This window comes from Macrotis lagotis, chromosome X (genome assembly GCF_037893015.1).
Source record: "Macrotis lagotis isolate mMagLag1 chromosome X, bilby.v1.9.chrom.fasta, whole genome shotgun sequence".
Lineage (NCBI taxonomy): Eukaryota > Metazoa > Chordata > Mammalia > Peramelemorphia > Peramelidae > Macrotis > Macrotis lagotis.
The window spans coordinates 342225124-342251257 of NC_133666.1; the positions used below are offsets into that span (position 1 = coordinate 342225124).

A 26134-nucleotide genomic window follows, 5' to 3' on the forward strand; every position below is an offset into this window, starting at 1 on the left:
ATACATTATGTACTAGGGCACAAAAACCTTATCATCAAATGCAGAAAGGCAGAAATAATAAATACACACTTCTCAGACCATGATGCAATAAAAATTACATGCAATACAGGGTCATGGAAACTAATTGGAAACTAAGTAAGTAACTTAATCTTAAATAATGGGTGAATCATGAAGCAAATAATAGTAATAATAATTATATCCAAGATATGATTTCTCTCTCATCACATTCAACTTAGATTAATGTATACCATGGAAACAATGTAAAGACTAACAGACTACCTTCGGTGGGGGTGAGGAGAGGGAAGAAAGATTAGGGAGGAAATTGTAAAACTCAAAATAAATAAAATCTTCCTAAAAAATTATATCCAAGAAAATGATACTAATGAGACATCATATCAAAATTTATGGGATGCAGACAAGGCAGTTTTTAGGGGAATCTGTATATCTCTATATGCCTATATGAATAAAATAGAGAAAGAGGAATCAATGCATTGGATATACAACTAAAAAAAAGCAGTAAAAAGAACAAATTAAAGATCCCCAATAAAATACCAAATTAGAAATTCCAAAAATGAAGAGAGAGATTAACAAAAAGGGAAGCAAGAAAACCATTGATCTCATAAATAAAACTAAGAGTAGGTCTTATTAAAAAAAAACCAAATTGTTGGTTAATCTGATTAAAATAAAGAAGATAACCAAATTACTAGTATCAAAAACAGAAAGGGTGAACTAAGCACCAATAAGGAGTAAATTAAAGAGATAATTTGGAGCTACCTTGTCAAACTGTATGTCAATAATTTGGATAACCTGAGTGAAATGGATAAATATTTACAAAAATACAAACTGCCCAGAATAACAGAAGAGGAAAACATATTTAAATAATGCCATTTCAGAAAAAAAGAAACCGAAGAAACCATCAATAAACTACCTAAAAAAAGCCTCCAATTCCACATAGATTTACAAGGGAATTCTACCAGACATTTAAGAAGCAATTAATTCCTATTCTACATAAGCTATTTTTAAAAAATGGGAGTAGAAGGAGTTCTGCCAAATTCCTTTTATGACACCAACATAGCACTGATCCTAAATCAGGAAGAACCAGAACAAACAAAAAATTATATACCAATCTCCTTAATGAAGATTGATAGAAAAATCTTAAATAAAATTTTAGCAATGAGACTACAGCAAGTTATTACTAGGATAATACACCATGATCAGGTAGGATTTATACTAGGTAGGCAGGGAATATTCAATATTAGGAAAACACTCAGCATAATTGAACATATCAATAGCAAAAGCAACAGAATCATATAATTGTCTCGAGATGCTGAAAAAGCCTTTGATAAAATACAATATTCTTTTCTATTAAAAACACTAAAATGTTTAGGAATAAATTGAGTTATCCTTAAAATAATAAATAACATCTATCTAAAACCATCAACAAATATATATGTAATGAGAATAAACATGGAACATTTCCAATAAAATCAAGGGTGAAATAAGGATGTCCATTATCACCATTTACTATTCACTATAGTCTTATAAATGCTAACTTTGCAATTAGAGAAGAAAAATAAATTGAAGGACTCAGAATTGGCAATGAGGAAACAAAGCTTTCACTGTTTGCAGATTATATGATGGCATACTTATAGAACCCAAGAAAATCACCTAAAATTCTCCTTTAAGCAATTAACAACTTCAACAAAGAAGGATATAAATTAAACACACATAAATCATCAGCATTTCTATATATGAACAACAAAGCCCAAGAGCAAGAGATAGAAAGAGAAATTCCATTTAAAAGAACTATAAGCAACATTAAATACGTGGGAATCTACTTCCTAAGGCAAACCCAAAACTGTATGGACATAATTTATAAAGCACTTTTCACCCAAATAAAGGCAAATCTAAATAATTGGAAAAATGTCAATTGCTCTTTGTTAGATCAAGTTAATATAATGAAAATGACAATTCTATCCAAATTAAATTACTTATTCAGTGCCATACCAATCAAATTATCAAATAACTATTTTACTGAGCTAGAAAAAAAGTTGCAAAATTCATCTGTAGCAACAAAATATCAAGAATAGCATGGGAACTGATGAAAAAAATTAAAGGAAGTAGCCTACCTCTACCAGATCTAAAACTTTACTATGAAGTGGCAGTCATCAAAACTGCCTGGTACTGGTTAAGAAATAGAGAAATGGATCAGTGGATTAGAATAGGTTCAAATGAAACCACGGTAAATAACTACAGCAATCTATTGTTTGACAAATCCAAATACAACAGCTTCTGGGATAAGAATTCAATATTTGGCAAAAATTTTTGGGAAAACTGGAAAATAGTATGGCAAAACTAGGTATAGACCTACATCTCACACCCTACACCAAAATAAGGTCAAAATGGGTATAGGATTTAGACATAAAAGGTAACACCATAGATAAATTAATTGACCAAGAAATATTCAGAATCATTTCAGATATTCAGAATTATATCAGATCTTTGGAAAGAGGATAAATTCATAGCCAAACAAGAAATATAATACATTATAAACTGCAAAATGAATGATTTTGACTATATTAAATTAAAAAGGTTTTGCACTAATAAAATCAATGCTGGCAAAATTAGAAGGAAAGCAGAAAGCTGGGAAACGATCTTCACAACTAGGAATTCTAATAAAGGTCTTATTTCTAAAATATATGGAGAATTACATCAAATTAGTAAGATTACAAATCATTACCCATTTGATAGTCAAAGAATATGAATAGACAATTTGCAGTTGAACAAATTAAAGCTATATTCAATCATGAAAAATGCTCCAAATCATTATTAATTAGAGACATGAAAATTTAAAAAAAACTATGAAGTATCACCTTATACTTATCAGATTGGCCAAGATGAAAAAAAGGAAAACAATCATTGTTGGAGAGGTTGGGGAGGATTGGGACATTGATGTATTGCTGGTGGAATTGTGAATAGATCCCACCATTTGGGAGAGCAATATGGAACTATGCCCAAATAGCAATAAAATTTTCATTTCCTTTAACCTAGCAATTCCAATTCTAGTCTTATATCCAGAAAAAAAATCATTAAAAAATGGGGAAAATCCCACATGTTCCAAAATATTCATAGCAGCTCTTTGTGTAGTTCAATGAATTGGAAATTGAGGGGATGCCCATCAATTGGGGAATGGTTAAACAAGTTATGGTACAATGAATACTATAGATTACTGTTCTATAAGAAACCATAAATGGTCAGACTTTAGAGAAGCAAGGAATGAATTACAGGATCTGATGTTGAATGAAGGGAGCAGAACCAAGAAAACAATGACACATTAATAACAACATTGTGAGATGATCGACCTTGATGGAAGCAGCTCTTCTCAGCAGAGCTAGGGCAACCCTATTAGACCAGTCACATACAATGTTAACCTGATTGTACACCTCTGAGTGGAGGAGGGTGGGAAGTGAGGGTGGAAGAAAATTTTGTAATTTATGCATATGGATGAATGGTAAAAAAACTTTCGTAACATGTATTTAACAAAATAAACTATCAATTAAAAATTATGCAAGAGAATTAACAGTTTAGTAAAAGAGACCAAAAAAAACTGAAGAAACAAAGCATGTTAAACTGAGTTGGATTAATGTGAAAGAGGCACAAAAATATATTGAAGATCTCCTTAACAGAGCAGAATTGACCTAATGGAAAAAGAGGTACAAAAGTTCACAGAAATAAGTTGTTTAAAAGCTAGACTTGGACCTCTTGAAGCTCATATCGTCACAAGTCATTAAAGCAAAAACAATAAAGAAAAGTCAAAACAATGAAACAGAAAATATGGAACAACTGACCTGAAAAGAGTTTGAGGAGAGATAATATAAAATTTATTTGGACTACCTGAAAGTCATGATTTAAAAAATATTCTAGACATCATATTTCAAGAAATTATCAAAAACTTCCACAGTATCTCAGATGAAGAAGGAAAGCAGAAATTTAAAGAATCCATTAATCTTCCTATAAAAGAGCACAAAATTTAAATTCTCAGCAGTATCATAGACACATTCAAGAACTCCCAGATCAAGAAGAAAACATTGCTAGCAGCCACAATAAAACCATTCAAATATTGTGGAGTCATAGTCAGGATCACACAGAATTTATCAGCTTCTTCCTTAAAAGAATTATGTCAAGAATAACCTATCCAACAGTACTGATATAAGCCTTAAGAAGGAAGAAGGATATTTAATGAAATATAAGTCTTTCATGCATTTCTGAGACCAGAACTGAATTGAAAATTTGATATTCAAACACAAGACTCAAGAGAACCTTAAAAAAGTTAAACTTGAAAGAGTAATCATAAGGGAAGAACTAAGAACTTTATCATTGTTAGAGCAGTTAGAAGTAGTCTTCATAGAAATGATAGTAGTGTGAATTCATTATGTTAGGTGGTCTCAAAAATGTAGAGGTAAAAAAAGGGTGGACTGGGAGTGAGAGGAGGGGTATATGGGGAATGTTTTCTCACACAAAAGAGGCACACAAGGATGAGTTTTTATACTGGAGGAGAAAAGGGTTGAACCTTACTTTCATCAGCATTGGTTTAGAGGAGGAAGAATATAAATAATTAGGCACAGAAATAGATCTTATCCTTTTAGCAAAATAGCAGGGGAAGGGAACAAGACATATATGAGGAGGGAACAGTGATAAAATTAAGATTGAATTAAGGGAGGTAGTCATCTAAAGCAAACGCAATTTTTGAGGAGAGACAGGATAAAAAGAGTGAGAAGGATAAATAGAAAATAATAGGATGGAATAAATAATACATTGATTAACCATAATTGAGAATTTGAGTAGAATGAACTCACACATAGAACAGAAGAGGATAGCCAAATGGGATTAAAAAGCAAAATCCAAAATTATGTTGCTTACAAGATACACACGTGTAGGGTTAAATTAAAGATCTGGAGCAGAATCTATCATTCTTCCACAGAAGAAAAATAGGCAGGGATAGCATTGAAGATCTTAGAGGAAATGCAAAAATAGAGAACTATTTTAAAATTTTAAAAATAGAGAACTATGAACTACTCATTTCTGTTATTCTCATTTCTCAAATATCTATAGAACTGAGTCAAATTTATAATAATGAGACATTCCCCAATTGAAAAAATTGTCAAAGGATATGAATAGGAAGTTTTCAGAAGAAGAAATCAAAGCTAGCTATAGTCATAAAAATGCTCTAAGTCAATAGTGATGTGATTAGAGAAATATAAACTAAAACAAATATAAAATATCACCTCACACCTTGAAGAAATGACAAATGTTGGAAGGAATGAGGAAAAATAGTTATATTAATAAAGTATTAGTGTAGTTGTAAACTGGTTCAATTATTTGGGAGAATAGTTTGAAGCTATGTCTGAAGGACCTTTAGATCCAGAAAGTCTTTAGATTCAAAAATTGTATTACTAAGTCTGTATCCCAAAGAATTCAGAAAAAGGAAAAAGATATATAGCATCTCTTTTACTGATGGTAAAGATTTAAAAATTGATTGAATGCTCATGAACTGAAGAATAACTGAACAAGTTGTGCCTTATGGTTTTGATAGAGAAATGTTGTGCTAAAATAAATAAGAGGGTAGTTTCAGAACTAAGACGACAAGACCTATAAGAACAAATGCAAAAAATGCACTGGAAGATCATTATACATAGTAACAGCAATGATATAATGATGATCAACTGTGGAAAAACTTGGTTATTCTAATCAATGCAATGATTCAAGACAGTTTCAAAATTTTGATAATAAAGTCATACTCACTTCCAGGCATAAAACTAATAAAACTTTGAGTATAAGTATAATTTCCTTGTCTTCTTTTTTTTTTTTGCAATATGGCTAATGCAGAAATATGTTTTTAATGATTTCACAAATACAATTATATCATTCAGCTTGCCCTCTCAGTCTCTCAGTTAGTGAGGAAGCAGTAGGAGGCAAGGAGAGAATGTGGAATTCAATATTTTAAAAGTGTTGAAAATAAGTTTATTTTAAAATTTTTGACAAAACAAATTAGTAAAACTGACATACTTTTGTAAAGATACCATGTTTATCTATATTTAATGACTACCTTAAAAATGTCTAACTTGAATTTTCAATAGTAGGCGAAAACTTTATGAACTAAGGCAATTTAAATTTGATAACTCTTAAGTTGTATTGAAATCTTTCTTCACCTTTTTGTGCTGTAGACATGGAATAAGATGGCATCCTTCCACTCACCAAGCTGATATTTATAAATCCCTTTGGCTATTAATCACATCCCTTTGGCCATTAACCAAGCAATCTGAAACCAAATTGCAAAGCTGCCAACTGTCTCTATGGAGAAAATAACTATCCTTATTTTCTTAGTAAAATATTAGACATTTTCTACTTTTTCTTCCCTGAATAGTAGAGTAGTTCTACATCGATTTATTCACTAAATAATTGAAAAATTTGTAAATTGACTAAATTAGCTATCTTATACCCTTGAAAATTATTGAGTTGAAACCTTACTTCATTCTGTTGCCAGCATACTCTCATTTATAGACTTTTTCACTCTATAAGGGATCTTCATCACACAAAACCTTTTAAATAGTCCAGTATTATTCAGAAATATTGTAGACCTTCTAGCTCATGGAAAAAAGTTAAGAAACTGGAAGTCAACAGAAGCATCAATTTTCCTGGTTGTCATTTTACTAGCTGTGTGAACCCGTGGTTACATTGTGCCATTATAGATTTAGTGCTAGAACAGGCCTTAGTGACCATTTGTCTAACATCATATGCATAGTGGGCATCAGAGGGAGAAATTGAGTGGTTCTGGGCTTCAGTTTTCTCCTCTGTAGGATAAAGATAATAAACTTAAAATCTAGCCCAATAAGTCTTTATTAAATGTATCAAAGGTTGAGACTCTATCATAGGACACACACAAAGGAGTGGTCACTGCCTATATTCTCATGGAAGCTAATAAATTTTTTAAGTGGTTATAAAGAAAATTCTTTGAAAACTTATAAGCATTATATAAAAATTAGTTATTAAACTTATTCCAAACAGAAAACTGAAGTCTATTTATATTTAATAATTTTCCTAGTTTCTGTTCCTGAATTCCTCCAGTTTGAAGATATACAGAATATACTACACTTTAGACTTCTAAAAAGATCATGTTTGCCTGAGTTACCCTGATTGAGACAGGCTTTGAATCTATAATTACTTCAAACTTAGCCTTATTTTTATGAGTCTAGACATCCTATGGATTGTAGGCTTTCAAGATAAAATATAATTTGTTTAATTTATTAATAATTTAACAAATAATTTAATTTATTAAGAAACAATTGGGTTATTCCAGGTCTGAAGTTAGAAAGACTCATCATCCTAAATTCAAATCTGGTCTCAGACACTCACTAGCTATGTGACCCTGGGAAAGTCACTTAACCCTGTTGCCTCATTTCATCATCTGTAAAATGAAATGGAAAAAATGGCAAACCATTCCAGTATCTTTGCCAAGAAAATCTCAAGTGAGAAGACATGACTGAAAAAAACAACTATTTATTAATTGTTGTATTAATCAATCAAATTAACCAGAATTTTTATTTATTTGTTTGTTTGTTTGTTTTACATTTTTATTTTTTTACCCCAACTACATGCAAAAGCAAGTTACAACATTTACTTCCAAACTCCTGAGTTCCAAATTTTCTCCCTTCCTCTCACTCCCCCTCCACCCAGACAGAAAGCAAATTAATGCATTAGTTATGCAAAAATAAACATAATCCCACCCCCTCCACAAAGAAAGAGAAACTCAAGAAAAATAAAGTGAAATAAAAAGTGTGCTTCAGTCTGCATTCAGTCATCATCAGCTATTTTCTTGGGATGGATAGCATTCTTTAACATAAGCCTATCAGAGAAATTACTTCAATATTTTTCCCATGGATGCTATTGCTAACTGTGTTTCCCTTCTCTCTCTCCTTATACCCTGTATCTCCTCAAAAGTGTATTGTATCTGAGTATCTTCTCCCAATAATTTCCCTCTCTTCTATCACCTACTCCTCTCTCCCTCCCCAGTCCCCTTTCTCCCATCCTTTTCCTCTCCTACTTTCCTCTGGGTAAGATAGATTTCTATACCCAATGGAATGTATATGTTATTTCCTCTCTGGACCACTTCTGATGATGAGAACAAAGGTTTATTCACTCCCCTTCACCTCCCCCCTCTTCTATTCCATTACAAAAGACATTTTTTTTGCCTCCTTTATGTGGAATAACTTAACCCATTCTACCTCTCCTTTCCCTTTCTCCCAGTACATTCCTTTCTTGCCCATTTACTCCTTTTTAATTTATCTTCAAATTTAACTCCCACATCTTGCACATATATATGTATATGTATATGCATATACATATATGTATGTTGCATCTAACTGCACTAATAAATATGAAAGTTCATAGGAGTTATCAGTATCATCTTCCCATACAGAAATATAAGCAGTTCAACATCATTAAGTCCTTCATAATTTGCCCTTCCCATCTATTCTCTCTGTGCTTCACCTGAGTCATATACTTGAAGATCAAACGTTCTGTTCAACTCTGGTTGTTTGATCAGGAAAGTCTGAAAATTCCCTATTTCATTGAATATCCATCTTTTCCCTGAAAGAGATGTTCAGTTTTGCTGGGTAGTTGATTTTTGGTTGTAATCATGCTCTTTTGCCTTCCAGAACAATAGAAGTTCCTATATATTGTGTTATCATGACTGTAGCTCCAGGATATTTGAATTGTTTCTCACTGGCTGCTTGCAATATTTTCTCCTTGACTTGGGGATTCTAAAATTTTACTGTAATATTCCTGGCAATTTTTATTTTGGGATCTCTTTCAGGAGGTCATCACTGGATTCTTTAAGTTTCTATTTGACCCTCTGCTTCTAGGATATCAGGGCAATATTCCTGGAGTATTTCTTGAAAAATGAAATCTAAACTTTGTTTTTGGTCATGACTTTCAGTAGCCCAATAATTTTTAAATTCTCTATCCTGGATCTGTTTTCCAGGTCAATTGTTTTTCCAATGAGATATTTCACATTTTCATTCTTTTGGTTTCCTTTTCTTGTTTCTTGATTTATCACAAAATTATCAGCTTTCCTTAGCTCCATTCTACATTTGAAGGAATTATTTTCTTCAGAGAGCTTTTTTTCCTTTCCTTTTTCATCTGGCCAATTATGCTTTTTAGGAAATTCTTCTCCTCATTGGCCTTTTGAAATGCCTTTCTTTCCATTTGACTCAAACTAGTTTTTGAGATGTTGTTTTCTTCAGTATTTTTTGTAACTCCTTCACCAAGCTGCTGAGTTGGTTTTCATGATTTTCCCACATTGCTCTCATTTCTCTTCCCAATATTTCTTCTACTTCCCTTACTTGATTTTCAAAATCTTTTTTGAGCTCTTCCATAACCTGAGATCAATTCATATTTTTTGGAGGCTTTAAATGCAGAAGCTTGGGCTTTGTCACTTCTGAATGTATATTTTGATCCTCCATGGAACCAAAGTATTTTGTCAATTTTTTTTCTTCTGGTATTTGTTCATTTCCCTGGCCTATGACTTGATTTTAACTCTTTGTTAAGGTGAGGCTCTGCTTCCAGCATGGAGGGTGCTTTGTTCCAAGCTTTTGAGGGTTCTTATAGCTGTTTTCAGGGACACCAACCAGCAACTTCATTTCCTCCAAGGTATTATGGGAAGTTCTGGTTGCATTCCTGGCTTGTACTCTGGTCTGTGAATGATCATAAGCACCCCCCTCTACCACAGAACTGAAAAAAAGAGGGTCCCTGCTCTGCTATGGCAGTAAAGTTCCTTTTCCTGTTACTGGGGTCTCAGACTGTGACCTAGATCTCATTATGGGCAAAGCTACAGAGTCCTACCTCAGGAATAACAAAGAAACCTCCTCAATCTTCCCCAACCCCCTTACCATCTGTGGGTTGAGCACTGTGGAAGCATCTGCTGGGTGGCTCCCCAAACCTGTTCCTGGTCCCCTGGGGAGCCGCATCTGCTCTGAACTGGGCTCCATGATCACTCTGGTGGAACAGAGTTTTCTTGCTGACCTTCCAAGTTATCCCTGGCAGACCCTGGGTTGAGAGGTCTGGAAATTGCCCCACTGCCATGGACCCACGTGCTCTGTGAGCTATTCCTGGATGATGAAGCTGGTTCACTCCAGAATGTCCAGAGCTGTGCTGTGGTCCATTCTAATCCAGGGGGTACTAGATGCTTCTCATGTATTTTCCAAGTTGTCTTGGCCTGGAAAATTGTTTCACTTAGTCTTTTTTTGGAGGTCCTTCCAGTCTAGATTTGATTTACAGTCATTATTTAAAGCTATTTGGAGTGGTCTGGGGAAGAGTTTGAGGGAGTTCCTGTCTTACTCCATTATCTTAGCTCCTCCCTCTTTACAGAAATTTTAAAGTACTTAAATGCCAAGTATTATGCTAAGTGATTGTGATACAAAAATCATATAGCTCCTGCTTCAAGGCATGTACATTATATCAGTCAAAATGACATGCAGAAATATAAAGACACACATATACATGTACACATACATATATGCATACATATCCACAAACACAAAGGAAATTACAAGTTTTTTTTGTATGGAGGATTATGGGGAAACAGGAAAGGAATTTGTAGAATGTAATTGTAGAATGTAAGAAAAATAAAGATTTTAGTTATTGAGGAAATATCTTTCAGGTTACAGAGGCCATGTAAAAAAGAATAAAGATGTGTAGGAGGACTGACATAGCCAACATGGCTAGATAAAATAGTCCATCAAAAGGATTAATTTATAATTGGCTTAGAATTATAGATCAGAGCCCAGTTGTAAAGGATTTTAATGTGAAACAGGAGTTTGTACTAATCTCATTGCAATTGAGGTTACCTGGACTTTATTGAGCAAGAAAATGAAATGGGGTAGGCTTGTGCTTTAAGAACATCATTTTGGAAACTGTGAAAGTTGAATTAAAAAAGGATTATAAATTTATAACAGAAAGGAAATGCAAATGTTATTGAGGTTGATTCCACCATAGATGATGAAACTGAGACCCAAAAATTGTAAAGCACTTCCTATATTAGGACATGCCAGGGGAGAATTGAGAAAAGGAAAACCATTATTATTATTATTATTATGATTAAAATTATCATTCATCACTAACTTGTTTTTGGTGGTGATATTCTGAATGTTTGACAAGGATGAAAGGTGTTCTGCGGCTCTATCAGAAAAGGTAATAGATCAATAACCATTGTATTTATATCATGTATAAAAGTAGTAGGACTTCAGAGCTTTTGTTTTCCTGCTGTATCATCCCAAATATTCTAATAATAATAGAATATAGATTATTCTTTTGTGTAGAAATCATTATCAGGTATCTTTTGCATACCAAAGTAAAACCAAATAAATTTTGGATTCCTTTACCTGGAATTGAAGATCCTACATAACACCATCCTATTTCTTACCTTTATCACATATTTCATTGTGCTGTCTTCTATCCATTCAAATGTCTCACTAAAATCCTAGCCAACCTTTAAAACTCAGATCTAAAATTCCCATTAAATTCTTCTTGTTTCTCCTTTCTGTAACTATTCTTCCCCCCCCCCCAGGACCTCATGGGACTCATTTTCATCTATCTATCATCTATCTATCTATCTATCTATCTATCTATCTATCTATCTATCTATATCATCTTTTATCTCTATCTCTCTCTCTATATATATATCTCATGCTAAATTATATTATATATTTTAATTAATCAGTTTATATCTTATTCTCCAAAATATTATAAACTCCATGAGGTCAAAGATTGTGTTTTGTATAAACATTTCTCCCACAATACTTGAGTCAACAAATCCAAAGAATATCCTTTTCATTAGAAATTGAATTTCTGCTTTCTTTAAAGTCAATAAAATGTCACCTTTTTCATGAAACTTCTATGATCCCCCCAGTCCCTTTTAATAAGAAGGGAATTCAAAAGCAATCTTCTCTACCTTAAAACCTATGTTGTCCTTTATTTTACTGCTTTCCAATGCATTAATCTTGAAATATGTGTATTATATATCTCTACAGAATCATAACTAGCAATATTAATATTCAAGGCAAGAGGCATTTTATGTTGCCTCAAATCAACTTTGTAATTCCTAATGAAAAAATATACAAGAAGCTATAAAAACAAATTTAGTTGAACCGAAAAGGAATTAGCTTCTAAACTGAGACTTAGATGGGTATTGACATTTGATAGTTCCTTATTAAATTTATTATTCTTGTCAAATATTAAGCTCAACATTTTCTATCTTTTGACATAAATGCTCAATAAATATTGTCAAATAAGAGACTAAATGGATATAGAGACATTAAAAATGCTATCTTTGTGCCTTGGATGAATATTATACTCTTGGATGAATCTGAAGCACTGTAACTCTGGAGTCACTAGGATATAGGTTGTAGCTGGGAATTTTGAAGGAAGTAAATGTAGTTTGGAAGGAGTTACTCTGTTTAATCTCACCTTTATTTAAATAGAGGTAAACAGGATAGGTTTGTGACAATTGAGTAGAACCTAGTCTGAAATAAGATCAGCAATAGAACCAGTAATGGACCTCGAAAACAATTATGAAAACAGCATTAGCAATAGTTGCTCTTGAACTTTCAGTCCACAGATGGAAGGGGCGGGGAGGGTTCCAACAAATAATAAGAAAGATTATAGGGGACTCTTTGATGGCACTGGATGTAGCTGGTACTGACTGGAAAGGCTATTGCCTATATGCAGTTCTGGGTTTTAGGTCCAGGGTAGAGAAGAGTACTAATGAGTGTGACTTCAGGACAACAGAGCACAGTTCCAGAACCACGAAGAACATTCGGACTATGGGTCACTGAGCACGTCTTAATCAGTGGTTGTAGATTTTTTTTATTGGCATTTCCCACTTTTTTACACTTATTGTCTTTGAGCTGGTTGTTTTGCATTATTTATGGGTATATTAGGTTACTTTTGCCATGATCTGCCCTGAAATGGCTGAAAAAAATAAAGATTTTCGTACAGCGATGAATTCAAGTTCAAAGCGATACAGTTTGCAGAAGTGAATGGAAATTGTATTACTGAATGTCAGTTTGGTCCTCCTACAATTAAGAAAACAGTCTGAGACTAGCTAAGAAATCCTACTGAAAATGCCCTGGCAGAAGAAGGCTATGAGAAGGAAGTCAGCCAAATGGCCTTAGAGAGTGATTGAAGAGATGGATTGAAGAACAATGGGTCATTGGAATTCCTGTGTCCACAAAGATGGTTCATCATGAGGCAAGAAAAATTGTTGATGAAAAGAAGTTATTGATTTCAAAGGAGGACACCAATTGGTACTTCAGGTTCATGAAACGGTATGGACTGAACATGTATCCATGCACCAGACTTGCTCAGGGAGAGCTTGTGGTCAACTCCAGACCAGAGCACACTCAGGAGAGCAATCAGAGCCTCTCTGAGACTGATTCATCATTAAACACAATGAGGATGAGCTAATGAATGGAAGTTTTGACAGTGATGAGGAATTGTATGAATTTTATGATGAATAAAATTGAATTCAATAACGTTATGTAAAACCCTTTTTTTCTTCAAATTTCAGACCCCCCCCCCCAAATTAAGGTGTGTATGGGGGAAATATGGTAATAACATAAAGTGAAAAGAATGAAAATAGATTGTGAAATAATTTAAGAATTATTATGGATAACTTAAGAACATTGAAGTTGGGGCGGTTAGGTCGGCAGTGGTTAGAGCACTGGCCCTGGAGTCAGGAGGATCTGAGTTCAAATCCAGCCTCAGACACTTAATAATTACCTAGCTGTGTGGCCTTGGGCATGCCACTTAACCCCATTTGGCTTGCAAAAAATACCCTAAAAAAAACCCTAAGAATATTGAAGTACCTGAAAGCCATGATAAAAGAAAATATAAACTTCATATTTTAAGAAATCTTTCTGTTCTTAATAATTTCTTGAAATGAGATGTCTGTCCAGATTTTTCTGAAGTCTGCCAACTTATGATTTCTTACAGAACAATAGTGCTTTCCATAATTTATAGCAGAATTTATTGGGCCATTCTCCAATTAATAGGCATCCCCTAATTTCCCAATTCTTTGCCACTCCAAAAAGAACTCCTCTACATTTTTTTTGTATGTGTGGGTATTTCCCCCTTTGTTATGATCTCTTTGGGATACAGATTTAGTAGTGGCATTGCTAGATCAAAGGGTATGCACAGTTTTATTGCCTTTTGGGCACAGTTGAGGGATAATATTCTTTAGACTATCCTCCATACCTTTATTTACCATCTCACCTACAGTTAAAATGGACTGAGCAAATAACTTTCCAAAGAGACATTTTTAAAAAGAGTATGTCCTTCTTTTGCACCAAATCCCCAAGGCCTAATACAATGCCTGGCACATAATCAAGGTTGAGTGATCCAACTTCACAAAGACTTTGAGTGATCCAACTCCACAAGAAATTTCTATACAGTTTAAATTTCCTGAAATCCCTTTAGCATCCAGTATCTCAGTCAATCCATTGTATCCATAGATCAGCAAGGAATAAAGCATTTGTTATTGCTACGGTGGTTATCAATTTTTCTTTCCAAAATAGCAAATATTTGTGTATCATTGAAAATAGGGAAAGGATTTGCTAAAAGTCTTAGATGACAAAAAAGTAAACATAGGAGGAAGACTTCTTAATAATCAGGAATATATGTTATTACAGGATAAGGGTAGATGGTAAAGGGTAAAGGGATTAAGACACTAAATCTAAGAAATTAAATTCATTCTCTCCTGAGACTAGGGATCCTAGAAACATGCAACTATATATGTATATACATAGAGGCATATACATATACATATATGCATATGCATACATGCAAGCACACAGGAAAGTATGGAAATACGTGCAAATATATATACATATAGGCAATAATGCATACACACACAGGACATACTCACAATTTTATTGCTGTGTGCTTTAAAATACATTGGAAATTCACACAAGATGGCCTTTGTTACCATTGAGGTAGTCATTGAGACCATTCCCTGAGCCCTTTTAAGGGCTCATTGAGAGCTTGAGAACAGAGGAGAAGATAATGAATGGCAATTAAGGGAAATCTGTTAGTGGTTTGAAAGAACCAATAAAAAAAATAATTGACCGGTTGTGGAGACATTTGGAACTAAACACTATTTCTAGTAACTAGACAAATGGTGAATGACTGTGAGCATGACCATATCTATGTATACTCATTTATAGAAGTTGTGTTATGGGGGCGGCTAGGTGGCGTAGTGGATAAAAGCACCGGCCCTGGAGTCAGGAGTACCTGGGTTCAAATCTTGTTTCAGACACTTAATAATTACCCAGCTGTGTGGCCTTGGGCAAGCCACTTAACCCCGTTTGCCTTGCAAAAAAAAACCTAAAAAAAAAGTTGTGTTATGTTGGATTTCAAAGATGTGAATAAAGTGAATTATGACTCAAGCATTTATCACTCTCATAAGATAATCACATGGTTATTCCTGCTGATATTGAGAAATCAAGAACAATAAATAACAAGACAAAGACTAGATTCTACTTGCTGGAGAGTTCTTACTTTATTTGACAGTGTATATGCATATGTATATGTATATGTATATTTATGTATATGTATATGTATGTACATGTATATATATGAATATGTATATGTATATAGTTCTCTGAAGCCAAGATCAAAGCAATTATTTAATCATCACTCTGATACAAATGAAAAATATAGATTTTACTTCTTAAGTTCTTTATTTTGAGGCTAGTCCCCATCTAGGGTTTAGAGATTAAAATTTGAATGGATAATTCAAATGGATAAGTTCAAGATGCCTCTGTGCTTAGTGACATATATGCAAGTTATTTGAGTAATAGTAAGATTTCTATCTTCCCAATTTATGCACTTAAATTTGCATCACAAGTAACCACATGCATATATTTTACATGGAAAAGAATTCAAATAAATTATGAGCAATTAATTAGATGAATATATTTATGATTACTCAGTCACGTGTTAATAAAAGTAAAAATGCTGCCTTTAGGAAATGTCAAGATTTGAATAATATGAGTTATGTCTTTTCCATGACAAATAAGATATGATTTCTACTGCTTTTAGGTGTTTAAAAACACAATTGTATTGATGGTTCAAAGTTCATACATTCCTATTAAATGACTAGGTAGAATTGTGAACATTTTGTTTGAAAAGAACTGTCACATTTCAAATACAGTTGGTAATTTTCTTCCTTTTTTCTTTTATATCCATCTTCTCTATTTATGGCTATGTGATAATTGTTTTGCAAAGTATTGGAAAAATAAATCTAATAGATCACAATTATTCTGAAACATAAGAGCTTCATAAACTATTGTTTTGCTCCAAAATAGTGGAGACATTATTACTGTTCACTTAAAATGAATAAATTTTGTGCATTTATTTTGGCATAATGATAATTTTGAACAGACACAAAATTTCACATTACCTTTTAGGTAGCTTCATGTGGAAAATTATCAAGAAAAACTTTGGAATTTGACTTCAACATAACCTTGCCTATTCTTTTCTTTCTCCTCACAGGTATCATTTTTTTTATTCATTATCTTTGTGGTATACACTATGCTGCCTTTCAACATGAGAGATGCCATAATTGCCAGTGTGCTGACCTCTGCATCCCACACCATTGTGCTGAGTGTCTGTCTCTCCACCACAACAGGAGTAAAGGAGCACTTGGTCTGGCAGGTAGGTACATGATAGAATGAGCCATTGATTATGCATTGAACCTTCTGATGACAACAATGGGGGATATTTAACAAGTTTCATTTAAGTATATGATTCCATTTTTGTTTTCATTCTTCTATTGAATTTTACTTTCTGTGACTTATATCTCCACTATATTTGGCAATGAGTTTACCTCTAAAAGCTAATAGAAGGCAAATCTACAGCCCATCAGAATCAACAGTCACTTAGCAATTAGCAACATGGATTAAAGCTAGCTGTGAACATTAAATGCAGAAAATCTATTTTCTTGAGTACTGAATTATAGCATAATCCCAATACTTAAATAAAACAAACAGCCTTCATATCCTCAATTGTAATTTAACTGTTAGGTGTAGGATGAAATGTTGCATATAAGTAAATCCATACCCAAAACTTCATATACAAGCACATATACACTTAGAAAGGCATTAACTTCCCATACACACACACACACACACACACACACACACACAAGCACACACACAAACACACTCACAAAAATGCACACACACACATGAACACACACACAGACTATTATTAATTACTATATTTCATGAGACAGTGATTTGGACAATTTCATAATTTCAGTTATATTAAATGTTATTAAAGAAAACAGTTTTTTTAAAAAAGCACTCAGAAGGAAAGTGTTCTGTTTCATTAGGAAAACAAAATAGCTTTCTCCAAATATTTGCATCAGCAAGAGAGAGTAGAAGTGATTTAGTATTGTTCCTAAGAATTTTTATTTCCTTAGAAGAGTGACATTTATTTTTACTAAAATTGAATGACACAAACATTAGCCTAATGCAAAATGTGGTAATTTGTGAAAATTACAATAAGTCTAACACAACTGTTATCATGGGTAAATAGAAACTGATCTTTGGTCACTGCAATCACAGATTAACTCACTTATTGTTTTTTGTCCTGAAGGACTCTCATGCAAGGGAATGTGGTACTGAATATATACAGTTAGATCTATAAAGTTAAGCAAGAGAACTAGGAATTTTTGGAAATTACATGATGGTAAACTTTGACTTGATATAAGGAGATCTGAATATGAATTAGTACTATCCATGAAAACAAGAAAGCTTTGAAAATTAATGAGTTCGGGGCGGCTAGGTGGCACAATGGATAAAGCACCGGCCTTGGAGTCAAGAGTACCTGGGTTCAAATCTGGTCTCAGACACTTAATAATTACCTAGCTGTGGGGCCTTGGGCAAGCCACTTAACCCCATCTGCCTTGCAAAAATCTAAAAAAAAAAAATTAATGAGTTCCTCAATAATGGAGATACATTGATGGGCATGTTCAGTTCTGTTTCTATAATCCAAAGGGATTGTAAACAATATTCTCTATCAGATGCAAAAGAAAAGAAATCTTTGTCTCCCTACCAGACCTGTGAATCCTTTTTTACCAGTCAGGTAACTACTGACTGGTGGGACTTGCAATGTCTCAGAGTACTTTTCTCACCCCACTCTGAACTCAGACCTGTGATGTGACATGTACTGCTCCATGGCTTTCTTAGTTACTAGTATGAGAATTAGTCTGTCCCATGCTTCATTCCACTTCCATTTTGGATTCCCAAGGAAAGTGGTTTCTCATAGAATTACTAAATAAAAAAAACTGTAGACAGTGCAATTTAAGGTTTTTTCCCCCTAGAAAGGAGAGTTAAGGTTTTTTGTTTTTTTTTTTTTTGTAACGCATATAGTGGTATACTTGGGGAATTCCAAAGAATCAACTAAAAACTTAGGTGAAATAATTTAAAACTTTTGCAAAGTTGCAGGATATAAATAAATCCACTTAAATCATCAAGATTTCTCTAATTAGTAAGGAAGTCCAGCAGTAAAAGAGAAATTCTATTTAAAATAACTGAAGACAATACTAGAAACTCAGGAACTATATTAACAAAATTACAAAACACTTCACACAAATAAGTCAGATCCAAATAATTAGAAATGATATCAATTGCTCATGTGTAGGCAGAATAAGTATAATAAATATGAAAATTCTCCCTAAATTAATTTACTCAGTGCTGTACAATCAAACAATCCAAAATATTTTATAGAAAAAGGGGGTATGGGATTGGGGAGGAAGATACTCCAGCCATGCCAAACTCAAATTTTGATATACAGTGGTAATCATTGAAACAAATTAATATTACCTAAGAAATAGAGTAGCAAATAAGTGGAAATGATGAGGTATATGATATATGTAGTAAATAACCACAGTAAACTAGTGCTTGATAAATCTAAAGATCTAAGCTTTTGGGACAGGAACTCACTACTTGACAAATATTGCTGTGACAACTAGAAAACAGTGTGACAGAAACTTGATATAGAACACATCACAGTTTATACCAAGATTGGGATAAAATGGGCCCGTGATTTCAACATACAGTGTGATGCCATAAACAAATTAGGGGAGCATGAAATAGTTTGCCTCTCAAATAAATAAATAAGGAAAGAATTTATGACTAAATAATAGAGAAGCTTCACAAGATATAAACATATATCAATTTTATTGCATTAAATTAAAAAAGGCTTTGTACAAACAAAATTAATGCAACCATGATTAGAAGGAAAACAGAAAATGGGAAGAATTTTACAGTGTTTCAAAAATTAATTTAAAATTTATTTTTATATGTAACTAGGGAAAAGAAAATAAAGTGTTTTTTAAATATAAAAAATGTATAGCAGGTTTCTCTGATTAAGGCCAAATTTCTCAAAGATATAGCAAAATGAGTCAAATTCATAAAAATACAAGTTATTCTCCAATTGATATATGATCAAAGAATAAGAATAGGCATTTTTCAGATAAAAATTAAAGCTATTTATAGTCACATGAATAAAGTGCAAATTAAAAATGCAAATTAAAACAGCACTTGAGGTATCATCTTACACCTACAACAAGAGTAAAGGAGTACTTTAATATTTTTATATTTATATTTAAAATTTTATATTTGCCTCTTTAGGACCTATAACTATTATGTCCTGTTACACATTTAGGGTAGAAAGGAAAGATGGCCCACCAAAATCCAGCTGTTCATTCAGCAACTAATATGACACCATGAACATATAGTTTTAAGGAAAAATACATATCTACTTCTAAGTCAGAGTGGAGGAGAAGTTACTAAAAGAACAAGTCTTCTTAAATTGCAACTGGATTAGTAGCTGTAACCATCTCCCCACTTTTCCACAGTTTCATACATCAATACCAGGGAGTGAGTTAGATTTTTTTCCTATATTAAAAACTATGTTTTCCCATTCTGTCGATCAAAGGTTAACTTAAAATAGTTACAATGAACAATAATGGATTTTAAAACTCAGATATCAGATTTATGGCTTAATTTCAAGCTTGCACCTTCAGTTGTTTTAGCTGACAGGGGGTTAAAGAGGGCTATAAGCACTTAACCACTGGCCATCACATTCTTTGTGACTTTTATATTTCAGATTTCATTTGCTGAAGTTTTTGAAAATCTATTCAGGAAAAGAAATATTTTATTTTGTCAGATTTATAAATAGCATTGCATTTAAAGACAAATGCAGACATACGTATATGTATAAGCTTTCAAATCTTGCCAGACACATCAAGAGCAGTTTTGAGAGATCTATTTTACCAATACCCAGTACACTCATCCTATGTTTGACTGAGTTTATCACTGAACTCTTATTTTTTACATGTAAATCTAGTAGTGTATCTGATTCATTCAGTGAATCAAAAGATGTTTTCTTTGAGGAATCATCTGCCTTCCTCCACTACTCAAAGCATTATCATCCTTTAAAATTGATTACAGATTTATTTATATCTAGTTTACATTTTTTTCTTACTGATTTATTCTGCTGACGTATCTGAGCCATCTGGGATTAAATGAGATGAGTGAAATGGTTCTCTAGACTTAAAATCCCTCCCTAGTTCAACTTCTGCAATATGCAGTAACTAGACCTTTGGACAAAGTACTTAGTCTCAAATACTGAGTTGTTTTCCCTTACTTGGGGAAGTGAAAGCATTATTTGGTATCTTTTTTCTAAAGAGTCTCAGCAAATTTCATGTGACACATTTCCCAAACGATCAAGAAATGAACATTCTTTTAAATTTCCAAATATGTGTGGATACAGCCTAACAGCCTGACATCTTTTTATAAGCTTCACATAAGTTATAGACTAGTCTGATGCTTGATACCTTCCATAATGCCATATCATTAAAGGGAAAAGGAAAAGAAAATTGAAGCTCCTAATTCACCGTACGGAAACCCCAGAAGAACTCTTCACCCTCTGCACTGGGATTAGAAATGTGGAACAGATAGAAGTCTTGGATTCATCCATCAAGTTACAAATCAAAGCAAATTGCTTCTATAACAATACTGACTCACTCTCACTGGTAGTGAAAGTAAGAAAAGAGGGACTTGGGCACTCATCTTCCTTTAAAATTCTTAATGAGGAGCATCTCTGCTCTATGCCAGTTCATTCAGATTCAAAAATGCTAAAACAAAAAAACACTAGCTTCAGGAGGAAATTGTGTTCAGTCTTTTCCTTTTCCTCTAAGCTCCTGACCCATCCTTCCTAACCTCATTTTATATAAGAGAAAGAAAAATAAACTTCCCTTTTCATAGTAAAAATTGATTTCTATAGAGCTTTCTAGTCCTTGTGGTACTTAACTACAAAGAGATTAAATACCTGAGAAAAATAAAATCACTTCCTAAGATAAGGAAAAGAAATGCCCAGGGTGAAAATTACTAAAACATACTCTTTAGCTAGTGCAATCCTGACAAAACACCTCCATAAAACACAGAATGCATTAAAATATCACCCAGTTGCCCTTTCCTAGGTAATGTCACTTGAAGACCTGAAAAAAAGTTTTAGGATACTATGATAATGCACCTGAAATTTTCTCAAAGGATTACTACCAGGGAACAGCACAATACAAATAGAGTTCTTAAGTAACCTCTAACTAGAAAAGGAAAATATACCTAGAAATGAACCAGAAGTTGTCCATCTTCCAAATTGAATTAAATATTTGGAATTGATGACTCAGGGTTTATAAACCAGGCAGTAAATTTTATCCTAAGAAATGGAAGTTCATAAAAATAATAAATTGTTTAGACTATCACAATGTTATAAATGATTTGTCTACTTAAAGTCCAAAAAGAAAAAAAATGGACATGAATTAATTTTGCACAAATAGTTTGTTGAACTTGAACATGTAGGTGGCAACAATAAAAGCAACAATAATGAGAGCAATGATAAGCTAATGTTTATGTAGTGTCTACTATCTGCCAAGCATGACATTTAACCACTTTAACACTTTATAAATATTATCTTATTTGATCTTCAAAACAATCCTGTGAGGTAAAGGTACAATAAATCAAAAATAGATACAATAAAATAACATATTTGTACTAAACATTCAAATAAACTCAGAGGAATTGATCTAATTTGATGAAAAAATACCAGAACAGAATGTCAAAGTACAGCATAAAGTAAAAGGAAAAAAATGCTAATTTTTTTCTAAAGAAATTGCAAATTTGGGGGTATCTAAGATGGAGTCCCAGTTGAGTTGCCTTAAATGCAAAAGGACTCCCAAATTGTATCGGGTAATTTTTCCTTTCCTCTGAGGCCAGATTTGAACTCAGGGAGAGATGAGTTCTGTTGATTCCAAGTCCAGTACTCTACTCACTCTGACACCTGGTTGTCTCTTATGTATAACCGCCACCCCCCCCCCCACCTGTACTACAACTTCCTCTCACAAAGGTCCAAGTCTTCAGAGAATAGATGCGCATTACAGCCAAGGCTTTAGGGGATTATTTTTAAGGGACCATGTTTCTAATATGATTACACATCAATCCCTCACTTCTAGCTTCTCATTAATAATTAATAAATCTTAATTGGCTTTTTTTGGCAAAATTTCTACTAAAATATATTAACAAGAAGAGTACTTTTAAAAAGTTTCCCCAAAAGTTTGTAGTATGTTAATAATTTTAGTAGTTTCATTCTAAGAATAGGCATAAACATAAAACAAAAAAGGTCAAAAGGGGATGTGTGTATGTATGTATGTGTATATATATGGAAAAGGTAGTTCACAGTTTCTGATATAAAAATAATAATATATAATAACTCTAAGTGATTAAGTATCCAGTACATCTATTTAATGTATTTGATTGATTTAGCATTCGTGATTAACTGGAATTGGAGTAGAATAATGCCCTTAAAGAATTATAACTTTCACATGATAAATACAGACATTTAGTGTTGTCATATATAGGGCAAAGAATGATGTCAGTGGAGTTTTAGGGAGTTCATGAGAGAAAAAACTATCTTAGAGGCATCTATATAGAGATGTTAGAGATAGAACCAAGTAAAAAGTGACACAGGAGTCCAAAAAACATGGGCCATCCTGAAGGGGAGGCTTACCAACAATATGAAATGCTATAAAGATATCAGGAAAAATGGAGACTGAGAAAAAAGTCATTAGGTTTTCCAATTAAAAAGTTCTTGGGGGCAGCTAGGTGGTGTAGTGGATAGAGCGCCAGCCCTGGATTCAGGAGGACCTGAGTTCAAATTCGACCTCAGACACTTAATAATTGCCTAGCTGTGTGACCCTGGGTGACTCACTTAACCCCATTGCTTTAAATTTAAAAAAAAGAGAAGTTCCAGCTTTAGAAAAAGCAGTTTTAGATGATAAGGGGAAGGAAAACTAGATCAAGAACATATGAGTAGACTGGTAATGAAAATTATAAAAATGACTGAATCAAGGAAAGAATGATATTCAAGAGGAATTTATTTGCCTTAGTATAATTAAGGAAGAAAAACTGCAAAATATAGAATAGGAAATAATTTAGATTGTGAGTCCTTGGCAATTGATTGTGAAGACAGAAACATAACACTTCACAAATGAATCACAGATAAGAGGTTTGTCAGAACCATATCTGAACGTAGTTCTAGCATATTTCCCATGAATCATCTCTTCTCCAGATAAAACTTCCATTTACTCCAATTGGTCCATATGAAATGGACTCAAGGTCCTTCATCAACTGAGTTGACTTTCTCTAGGAACTATCTAGCTTACTATTGTCTTTGCCAGAAAAACCACAATACTTCATACATAATCTGGCAAGGGAAGAGTACAGTGACAGTAGCATACAATTATTCCAATAAACTGTTCTATTCTTAACATGGTACAAAACTGCATTAGTTTTTTCATCTTCTAAGTTCAATTAATTTCTTATTATTGAACTATTTTTCAGTTGAATTGTTAACTAATCATGAATTTACTATCTTGCATTTGTCAACTTTTTTTGATGCAAACAAAACTTTACATTTTTCTTTCCATAATTTCATCTTTTTGAATTTGCTAAATACCTTTCAAGATATTTTTGTCATTCAATATATTATATATCCCTGCAAGCCTTACTGAGCATTCCATCTAGATGGCGCCTTGGATAAAGCTCTAGACTCAGAGTCAGGAAGGGCTGAATCACATCCTGTCTCAGATACTTTAAAACTGTGTACCACTGTGCTAATTATTTAACCTCTTTGTGCCTCAGTTTCTTTATTTATAAAATAATGTGATCAATTCTTTTGACCACCAATGTTGCTGAATTTCTTACTTTTGTTTAAGCCATTGAGGAATGTTGACCCTCAAGGCAGCAAATGACTTCAGTCATTTATTAGTTGTGGGACCTTGGACAAGTCATTTAACCCTGTTTGTTTTGATTCCTTTTCTGTAAAATGAGCTGAGAAGGAAATTAAAAACAACTGCAATATTTTTGCCAAGAAAATACCAAATGGGATCATAAAGAGTGAGACATGGCTGAAAAACAACTGAACAACAAGAGAAGCATGATTGCCTGTTACACTACTTTTCAAGTTGATATTTAATTATTAATGAGAATTTTCTGATTCTGGCCATTTGAACAATTCCGAATTCAATTAAATGTATCATTGCTTCTTCTGTCTTTTTTATAAGTAAAGAATGAAATTGTTAATAAAATACTTTGCAAAATTCAATCTACTTTATTCAACTTTATCTATAACATCCCCCTCATCTAAAAGCTTATAACCTTATAAAAAAAAGGAAAAAGGAAATAAAATTAGTTTGGCAGTTCTTCATGAAACCATGACAGCTTGTAGGAATCAATCATTTCTTTTCTACATGTTTCCTAAGCAATTCTCTAATATTATTTTATTGAAATTTCCCAGGAATATGATGCAAACTCAATGGCGTAGGTTTTACAGACTGATTTTCTTCTCTTTTATGAAATTATACATACAAATAGCCAAACATATATAAATGTGCACACTTTTACACTCACATTTGAATGTGTACATGAATCAATATTTCTACACTAATGAATGCATAGACAGATGTACTTGATGTTTACCACATGTTCAAATGACCTAAGATGGCAATAGGGACCTTTTAGGAAAAAAGAAGAATGTCACAGGCATGGAAATTCTCCATTGCTTACCATATGGATGAGAGTAACCCTTTTCTAAGAATCTTTGATCCCCATTTCATGAAGACTATGTATATCATATTCTATCCCTCCCACAAAGTTCTCTTTTGCCTTCAGATAATTGGAGGGATTAGTATCTCAGCTCTGCTATTGACTAACCCCCCCCCAATAATTATTTCCCCTTATTTTCAAAGCCTTCTATCACAGAATTTGCTATAAAAATTCCTTCCTAGTCTCCTGATTTCTTTTAATTCTGAATGCATTGGTTTTGACTGTGCAACAACTTTTTTTATTTCATGTAATCAAAATTATCCAATTTTGGGACAGCTAGATTGTGCAGTGAATAGAGTACTGGCCCTGGAGTCAGGGGGACCTGAATTCAAATCAGCCTTAGACACCTGATTTGTACTGGTTGTGTGACCTTGGGCAAGTCACTTAATCCCATTGTCCCATAAAAATAAAATTACTTTTTGTGATCCACTCTGTCTCTTCTTTATCATGAACACTTCCCTTATACATTTCTCTGTCAGGTAAATTGTTCTACATTTGCCTAATTGACTTATAATAACATTTTTATAAATATTTCATTTATCTATTTTCACCCTATTTTGGAATGTTGAGATGTTGTTCTATGCCTAGTTTTTGAAGACTGCTTTTTAATTTCCTAGCTACTTTTAATAAATGGTGAGTAATTACATCAAAATTTGAATCTTTGGATTGATAAAACATCATATTACTATGGCCATTTAATAATATGTATTATATATCCAATCTATTCTACTTTATTTCTTAGCCAATACCAGATTTAATTAGATATATAATAACATAATTCATAATATAATTTGAAATCTGATATTGCTAGACTACCTTCCTTTATATTGTTCAATTGATTTTCTTGA

At 33.0% G+C, this 26134-nt stretch overlaps 1 protein-coding gene across 1 annotated transcript in view; it reads left to right on the forward strand.

Moving 5' to 3' along the window:
• ADCY2 (adenylate cyclase 2) overlaps positions 1 to 26134 on the forward strand; it is a 553319-nt gene that overhangs the window by 188279 nt on the left and 338906 nt on the right. Inside the window, exon 3 of the mRNA XM_074199408.1 lies at positions 16609 to 16770. Within this exon, the coding sequence (XP_074055509.1) occupies positions 16609 to 16770 (162 nt within the window). The remainder of the gene's footprint in view (positions 1 to 16608; positions 16771 to 26134) is intronic.